This window comes from Trematomus bernacchii, unplaced genomic scaffold (assembly GCF_902827165.1).
Source record: "Trematomus bernacchii unplaced genomic scaffold, fTreBer1.1, whole genome shotgun sequence".
NCBI lineage: Eukaryota > Metazoa > Chordata > Actinopteri > Perciformes > Nototheniidae > Trematomus > Trematomus bernacchii.
In genome coordinates, this window is record NW_022988050.1 from 10,663,687 (window position 1) to 10,673,019 (window position 9,333).

A 9,333-nucleotide genomic window follows, 5' to 3' on the forward strand; every position below is an offset into this window, starting at 1 on the left:
GCTTTTGTTTCGGCAACAGCAGCCTGTTTTCTGTCACTGTCAAAGCGCACATGCAACTCAAAGGGCTGCAGAGAATAAGGGTGATGGAGGAGAAACAAACAGGAGAAGGAGAAGATGCTTTGAAATGCCTTTTTTTTTGCACTCTCTTGTTCCCACGCTAACACAAAATCTACATGCTGGCCTGTACCTGTGTGAGTGTGAGTGTGAGTGTGAGTGTGAGTGTGAGTGTGAGTGTGAGTGTGTGTGTGTGTGTGGGGTTAGGTTAGGGTTATGAGCTAGCGCGCATGACCACTGCTCTCCCATTCCTCTCTATGAGGCAACATTTGCGGGAAGCAGCAGTGGAAATGTGTGCGCCACCGCAACACACAAACACACACACACACACTCAGACAAACAAATACTGTATGTTCTTTGTGCCCCTCGCTTGGACTTTGCCTTTTATCTGTGACTCCTTCTTCACTCAACCCCTGTGAACCTTTCTGTTCTTTGGGTCTTTCTTTCTGTCCGCTGATCCACAGAGCTCTAAATGTCAGGCTGACAGAGGAGAGGGTTTCTTTTCTTAAGCACAATAAACCCACTGTTGGTGTATTGATCATGTCGTCGCTAATATCGACCAATCAGGTTAATCTTCTACGAGGCTCTGCTCTGCGTCTGTCTTAGGAAACATTGACCTTTTACCCCTTGCTTCATTTGCCACTCACATTAGTGGTCAGTTTTTGCAAGGCAGGACGGACGAGGTAATCATTTGCTACCTAAATCCCACTCCTCATTCCAGAGGTGAGACCCGGTGGTGTCCGTCGGTGCCGAAGCAGATCTGGGTCACATGAAAAAACTGACCTCACATTGGCTAACTCCGGTCAGTAGCGCATATTCACGTGATTGCGCTGAGAACTGGTCTATAGTGGAACTTTTGGGTTCCTGTCAGTCATATAGGAGCGTCGTACTCCTCCAGGTAATCTCTAAGTGTGTGTGGGATCTGCTCGGTTCCCTCCGACCCCCCCAGGTTGTTCAGGGTCCTCCTGCACATGTGCTGCAGGGACGAGAGGGAACTGGAGAGGGGTCGCCTCAGTTCCAGGGGAATCCTCTCTCCGCCCGTGTGGATCAGATAGACACTGAAACGTTTCTCTTTTGACTCTCGTGAATTCCCTCCACTTGCCCCTTCTCTGCTCCTTCCACCATCTCTCCCCATGTAGTGCGTTATGAGTTTCAGCACGCAATCAAACTGCGGGGGCTCTTGGGTGTTTTGGGGGTCCGGCTGTAAGAAGAAGCCATTTCCCTCGCTGTGGATGCGCAGGTTCTTTGTTCCTCGGGCCGTCTGGACAGAGAGGGTGAAGAAGTGGTGGTGGTCCGAGGAGTCGCGCACCAGGAAGGTGCCGGGGGCTTCAGAGCGCAGCAGGGAGCTGGCCTCCCGGCCCCCCACAGCCCCCCAGTAAAACCCACTCTCCTGTAGCTTTCGCAATGCACACATCACCTGAAATAGGTAGAAAAATCTGTTAATATGTGATATCAAAAATCTTGATCTGAAAATGTTTTACACAACCCTTCCATCATTATGGAGATAAACCCACTGTTCTGAAACCACCCTGAAGCACCCAGTCTGTGCATAGTGATGCTTCAATAAAACACACTGCTATTGGAGTCTCAGGTGGGACTGACCTGCTGGTAGTGTGCATGTGACCTGAAGGGCTTGTAGTGATGTGGGGTGAAGTTGGTCCCCTGAACCCTGGCCTCTGGCGGGTTCACGCTGCTCATGGCGAGGGGGCTGCGTCCGTTGAAGGCTACCATGGCGCCATGGCCCCCTGCCTCTGCCCGCTGGTTGAGGGGCAGGGGGCCCAGAATAGGAGTGCCGAGGGTGACAGGTGGGAAGGAGTTTGGGGGCAGAGGGGGACGGGAGAAAGGGGGGGAATGGGGGGGTGGGGGCGGGGGTCACACACCGGGTCCAGGGCCCCGGGGCAGGGGAGTCTGATGCATCCAGAGAGGGGCTGGGTAGGAGAGCACCCTAAACACAGCTGGAGAGAGGAAGCACACATTACACATCTACATAAGGCTCATTCAGAAAGATCAGGCTACTGAAACTCATTCATAAACATGGGCATGAATAAATGACCACTTTGCCCCACTGGAGCTCTCGGTTTACCCCCATAAAATGCAGTTATGGCGACTGTGACAAATGCATATGACAAGACTGGGCATGCAGCAGGTTATATTTAGTTTAAATGAATCCTCGCTTACTCGCACTGAGCCTGCTGCTGCTGAATACGCAGCCAGACAGCAACTGGATCCTGATTGCTTTCAATTGTCTTCGATCGGGCGTACCGCAACAAGGGATTTCAGAAACGGGGTCACTGTGAAAGAGTCCGGCGCGATTGCTTTATCCCCCTCTTTCAGTGAATAACTCCTTATTCCCGGCTCGGCCGAGCCACTGAGGCCCCATTCTCCGGTTTCACTGTGACTAAAAAGGTGTCCCGTTTGTTCTGGCTTTCTCTGAGCCCGTGAAGGGGACCTTAAGACGGCTTCACTGCCGCCGGACAGTGCGGGACAGCGGAGCAGAATAACGGTCCAGAGCCGCTGTGTTGCGAAACAACCCAAAAAATACACTTCCATCCTCCTGGGCTGCACTGCACCAACAGCCCAACAGCAAATAATAACTTTTGTGCTTTACTGACATTATCACATCATTGTTCAGTCATTATGAAGGCTTGAATGATGCAGTGCTTAGATGTCTTTTTAATTATTTCAACTTACCTCGCAGAAATGCTCAGCCCCGCACTGCAGCCGCTCGTCGCCAAAGGAAAATATACGCAAACTACCCGAGAGTAGTGCTAAATTAGTTATTAACTCAGGCATTAAAATCCAAAAAAAGTATCCAAAAAAGTGTGTGGGTTTCTTTCCTGAGCGGAGGAATGTGGCGGCGGTATCTGCCGGAGAGACCGTGTCCGTGTGTCGGGGAAGGTTACTGGAGGTTGTTTCCAGTGAGTAAAGCCGATGTTCGTAAGGCTCCTCCTCCTCCGTGCAGAGGCTCTTCCAGTAAACACACGCACGCCGGTGCACACACGCACACACGCACAGAACAGACACACGTGCTCGCGCTCTTACTTGGCAGATTGCCAATAAATAATCAGCGTGACCTTTGCCGGGCTGTTTCCTGGTACTGGTGGGTTCCCTTTTGCACAAGGTGAGCAAGTTAAAAGCTCTGCATGTGGAACAACACTACAGAATATTATGTTACATTATTATATGAATGTTACAGATGTTACTGGCAGATGTATATGGGGAGTCTGCATATTAACATGAATACCTCCATATAACCCAGTATAATGACAAACGAGGCACTCTGCTCTACTCCTACTGTGCTATGCTATATGCACATATTCATTAATTTAGCCTTTTCATTTGTAAGTACAATTCTTCGATTACTTATGTTACTTATCTCAATTACACAGATATAGATATACAGATATATTATTTCATTTGAATTTTTCTGCACTGATGATTAAAAATAAAGCCACATATACATTCTGCCTCAGAAGTTTAATCCCTTTAACTCTCTGTCCTCACAACATGACAGATGATTTATTTTTTTAGCAACTTATCTGGCCAATGTTTAAAGATAACGTGCCTCGAGCTCACGTTGTGTCAGGAAAACCTCTGACTTACTGTAAGTGCTCTTGAGCAACAACCGCCGTATACTGCTGACCTGAAATACTTCCATATATTTGCATATTGCATAATATTATTGAAACAAGTAAATCATAAAAGAAAAAGAAAATAAGAAAGGGTGAAAAATAAAACGTTTAAGCAGAATTTAAGTGTTACATCTGGCTGGGTAGCTGTTATTAAGTATAATAATTGGGTTGAGGTTATAATGAAGTACTTTAGTAAATGATGTAGGGTAGTATACACAGCTAAATTAATTTGATATGCCCATTAAAGTTTTTTTTACTTTAGCTGTCAAACACAGTGCATGAAGTATTAGAACAACACGTCTCCTATGACATGAAAGTAGAAGTTAAAACAATTAAAGTTTAAAATAGCAGTTTTCTTTTTAATCATTACTTTAGTGTCATTATTAAAAACCTTTGCATGGATATAATAATATATTAATAATTATAATGCTATAATAACAACCTTAAAATTAGTACTTACCACTAACCATGTGAGCGTATACCAGCAGTATCATTATAACAATGAGCATCAACTGGGTGTAGCTCGTTTAAAGTCTACAGATGCTATAATTAAGGACTTGTTCCTGGAACAAACTGTAGTTTGCACTGCGCTCCGTCCCGCATGACTGAACACTTTGAAAGGTTGAAGTCACACCTGCAAAAGGCTAGAATAACAGAAATGTGATTGCTTCTTTCAAACTAAAATAATATATAAATTGAATAAAATCGTACCTAAAACTTATGAATAAATAAAGCCAAACTGTGCAAACTATAAAAACATAATAAGAATAACAACAATACTGTTACTTGTGGGGTATAAATCAGCGCTGGTGCTCACTCTTTGCTGTGGACCTCTGGTAAATACATTTTCAGGTTAAAATAAAGGGTACATTTGATATTTGAATCATACAACATTACCACAACACTGTTAAAGACAATTTGACTATCGTTTGCCACGTTGATGGCCAGATGACACATTTTGATTAGAAGGAAAGATTTTAATTATCCAACATTTCACTACAGAATAAGGATATGTTGTATTAAGTTGGAGAAAATTAATTATATTATTATGTGGATTTATATGAAAAGCTTTTCTTTACTGTGTTAATGCTTAAAGGGGACCTATCATGCAAAATGCACTTTTGTACGACTTTTATACATGAATATGTGTCCCCGGTGTTCCAGGGAACTCACCAAGTGTCAGAAAACACAACCCTCTCTATTTTCCTCCATACCCAAATCTCTAAAAAAGGGATGGATGGATCTGATAAAAACTGATCCAGATTTGAACACTGTCCTGACGTCAGGACGGTGGCGCTACGGCTATTGGGCCAACTCCACCAATCAGGAGGAGACAGCCACGGCCATTGCCGTTCGAAAGCGCTGGAGACGCTGTAGTACATATGCCAGGCCTGTAGGTGGTGCTGTTCTCACAGAATCAGCCCTTGCAAAAACAGGGCTAAAAAAGTGCAAATTGAGCGAAATGAGGCATGGCTAAAATGCATGATCTGTTTGGTATTTTGAAAAAAAAAAAGTATAAATATGCCTTATATAGGTATGGTCCTACACTATATTATTCAAATATAGCATGATAGGTCCACTTTAAGTGAAGTCTTTGTTATAGCCCAGTGGTGTTACTTAAGTATAATTTTGCGGTATTTCTACTTTACTTGAGTATTTCCATTTTATGTTACTTTGTACTTCTACTCCACTACAATTCAGAGGTAAATATTGTACTTTTACTCGACTACATTTATGTAGTATAGTTATTTTGCAGATATAGATTAATGATAAACAATATGATCAACACTTAAATAGGAGTTTAGTTACACCTGGATTAAATCCAACAGCTACCCTGCAGTAAATTAAGTCATTAAAACTAGCTGCACCTTTACCAGCTTTGATAACACTTTAATGATCAATAATTATAATCAAAACATATCATACTGTATATATTATTCTGAAATGGACCAATCTGCATAATCTGTACTTCTACTTTTTGTACTTTAAGTATATTTTGATGCCAATACTTTTGTAACTTTACTTGAGTAACATTTTGAATTGTTCACACCGGAGTACTTTTCCCCGTACTTTTCCCGTTTAGTTCCGTTAGTGCCTGGAATTTTGCGTTCACACCAAAAAGAGTACTTAGTTCCGAGAACTTTTACCCCCATTTTTAGTGCCTGCTAGAGAGGTGGTACTATCCTGGGGAGAAAAAAATACCAATTTCGATTGGCTGGGCAAATTGCAAACCACGCCCCGTAAAACAAAAGTTTTGTGAAGCCGCCATTGTATTTGCTGGCATTAGCATTATTAGCATTAGCATTAGCCCCGCGCACCAACGGAGAGAGAATAACTTATGGCAGGGGTAGGCAAGTAAGTTTGGCCGTGGGCCAATTTTTTGCTGAGCCACAAGATGGCGGGCCAGAACATAATCGAAGCCTAATTCAAGGAATTGATTTTGGTAAGAGGGCGCAGCGCCCCTGTTACCCGGTTCAGAAAAAAACTCTGATATCGCTGATAACCCTCCCCATCAACACTCTGATGCGCAGTCAGATCCGCTGATTGGTTCACTGATGATATAGGCGCCCAATCCAGAGCCTCTGGATAGACCCGCCCAAAGGGAGGCTCGTCGTCTCTAGCCCCATTTCAGTCCCATGTTAAAAGTCAGGGCTATTATCTGTATTTTAACAGACTTATCTTTTAAATTGAGGTGTATTTATTGTTCTCTTCAAAGTTTATTTTTTTCTGAAATTTTAGGGAGGATGGTCCTCCCTTTCTTCAATGGACGAGCCTCCACTGAGTGAGTTATTAACTAGGTAGCAGTGTTATTTAACATACTTTTATTCTGATAAGTATTGTCAAGTTCTCTGGGTTTTTGGCATTTATTTGAGTGTTTGCCCACATTTGAGAGGCTTGAGGGGCAACAGAGGACGCATGGACAACTGGAATCCTTTTTCCTTTTCTTTATTTCAACTTTTCAAGGACACATTAGGATTCTTTCAGGTTGAAACCTTTAAAAAAATACAAAATAAATAAATTACAGCATGTTTTGCTTGCAATTTATTTAATATATTATAACCTAAATTAATCAGTAACCAAGTATTTTACTCAAACTCAATGTATTTAATAGTTAAAGGGGACCTATCATGCAAAATGCACTTTTGTACGTCTTGTATACATGAATATGTGTCCCCGGTGTTCCAGGGAACTCACCAAGTGTCAGAAAACACAACCCTCTCTATTTTCCTCCATACACAAATCTCTAAAAAAGGGGCTGCAACGGATCTGATAAAAACTGATCCAGATTTGAACACTGTCCTGACGTCAGGACGGTGGCGCTACGGCTATTGGGCCAACTCTCCACCTATCAGGGGAATGTGGGGTTGGGCCACGGCCGGCCATTGCCACTCGAAAGCGCTGGAGACGCTGTAGTACATATGCCAGGCCTGTAAGTGGCGCTGTAGTCTGCCACAAAAGCAGCGAAGAAGACTTCCCGCGCATGGTTGCCATGGTTACCCTTCTGTTTATTCTCCGCTGTGGCTTTTGTTCTCCCTCCCCGAGGCAAAGCACTGTAATTCTCTCCGGTTAGTCCACCAGCAGATGACAAACACCCACCTCTCCGCCTCTTCCAAGGAACGAGGGGACCGTGCGGCAGAGTTTCAGTTAGGTTTTCTTTCGCCGGTCCGTTAAAGTTGAAATCTTCCGGACAAAATTAGAAAAGTGCCGGTCAAAGGTCTTCTTTGTTATTTATTGAGCTTTAAAACGAATGAATAACAACTCTATATAATAATATAAGAATAAAACACGGAGGACGGAGATCTCTTTTTCTCCCCCTCTTCTGACTTGATCAGAGCACGCTCCCCTCTCCTGCAGGGGGGCGTGGTCAGCTGCAGCTCACAGAATCAGCCCCCTGCAAAAACAGGGCTGGAGAACAGCAAATAGAGTGAAATGAGGCATGGCTAAAATGCATGATCTGTTTGGTATTTTGAAAACAGAAACGTATAAATATACCTTATATAGGTATGGCCCTACAATATATCATTTAAATATAGCATGATAGGTGTCCTTTAAATAAGTACTTTAATTGACGTCAGTGCACCCCGCTGCCTGATTGTGCCTGTGCTGTATGTCATTCATTCTCAACATAGATAAAAGTACAATAAGCATTCTTCAGGTGTAGGTAGATTCTCTATTCGGACATTATAGCCTATATGTGCGACTGTCGGTCCGATGTTGTAAAAAAAAAAAAAAAAAAAGAATCTCAAAATATTTTTTTCTTTTTTATTCTCAAAATTACGGGCCAAATATTATTGCTGGCGGGCCAACAATGGCCCGCGGGCCGCCTGTTGCCGACCCATGACTTATGGCAACACAACAAAAAACATGGAAGTGATGAGGAGGTGTCGGCGTTCTGGCGATTTACTCGGAAGGCTTCAGTAGAAGCCAGTCCCCAACTCCGGGGACTTCCGGCCGGGGACTTCGGGTGGCAGTATACGCCGTGAAGTGGTTTGCGGCCTGCCAGTAAACCCAAAGCAGAAGAAGAAGAAGTGACGTGCACTAAAGTGCCGGGCACTAAGTACGGCAAAGTACTTGGTGTGAAAGCGGCTATAGTATTCCTACACTCTGGTAGCAAAATATCAAATATATTCTTCCACCTCTGGGTGTTAGCCGCTTTCACACCAAGTACTTTGCTGTACTTAGTGCCAGCACTTAGTGCTTGGCACTTTGTACCCCCATGGCACTAAGTACAGATCGCGTTCACACCGGAATAAATTCCCTGAGGGAAGATTACGCAAATGAAGCCGCTGACGTCACTTCTTCTTCTTCTGCTTTGGGTTTACTGGCAGGCCGCAAACCACTTCACGGCGTATACTGCCACCCGAAGTCCCCGGCCGGAAGTCCCCGGAGTTGGGGACTGGCTTCAGTAGAAGCTGCTGGGACCCCCAGCAGCTTCTACTGAAGCCTTCCGAGTAAATCGCCAGAACGCCGACACCTCCTCATCACTCCACCGCTCCCATGTTTGTGTTGCCATAAGTTATTCTCTCTCCGCGCGGGGCTAATGCTAATGCTAATAATGCTAATGCCAGCAAATACAATGGCGGCTTAAAAAAGCTTTTCAGAGTTTTACGGGGTGTGGTTTGCAATTCGCCCAGCCAATAGAAATTGGTACTTTTTTCTCCCCAGGATAGTACCACCTCTCTAGCAGGCACTAAAAATGGGGGTAAAAGTTCCCGGCACTAAGTACTCTTTTTGGTGTGAACGCAAAATAAGGGGTACTAACGGAACTAAACGGAAAAAGTACGGGGAAAAGTACTCCGGTGTGAACGCGCCAAATAGTTCTACTATATAGTAAGGTTTATTTCTTAGTCCCCCTAATTATTCATCATCATATGTTTATTTATGATTAGTTTATTCTCTCTTTTCTTTCCTCAACAATGATTATTTTACATTATTTGTACATTTATGTTTTTTTGGTAATCATTTTGAGTCTTTAAATATGATTTTTAGGATTATTGGTATAAATATGTGTTGAATACTTGTTTGATCTACAACTATGATTATTTAACATCATATCTCTATATATGTAATATATCATCTGAAAATGATCATGGTTTTGGGGATTGGATTATCTCTATCAGTCTGAACGTGTTTATACAGTAAGGTT

At 43.5% G+C, this 9,333-nt stretch overlaps 1 protein-coding gene across 1 annotated transcript in view; it reads right to left on the reverse strand.

Moving 5' to 3' along the window:
* socs3b (suppressor of cytokine signaling 3b) overlaps positions 1–4,013 on the reverse strand; it is a 5,447-nt gene extending 1,434 nt beyond the window's left edge. The window contains exons 1-3 of the mRNA XM_034119551.1: positions 2,746–4,013; positions 1,657–2,009; positions 1–1,471 (exon numbers count right to left, since the gene is read on the reverse strand). The exon at positions 1–1,471 is cut by the window's left edge and continues 1,434 nt beyond it. Coding sequence (XP_033975442.1) covers positions 926–1,471; positions 1,657–1,785 — 675 coding nt within the window. The 5' untranslated portion in view covers positions 1,786–2,009; positions 2,746–4,013 and the 3' untranslated portion in view covers positions 1–925. The remainder of the gene's footprint in view (positions 1,472–1,656; positions 2,010–2,745) is intronic.
* Positions 4,014–9,333: the final 5,320 nt, after the last annotated feature.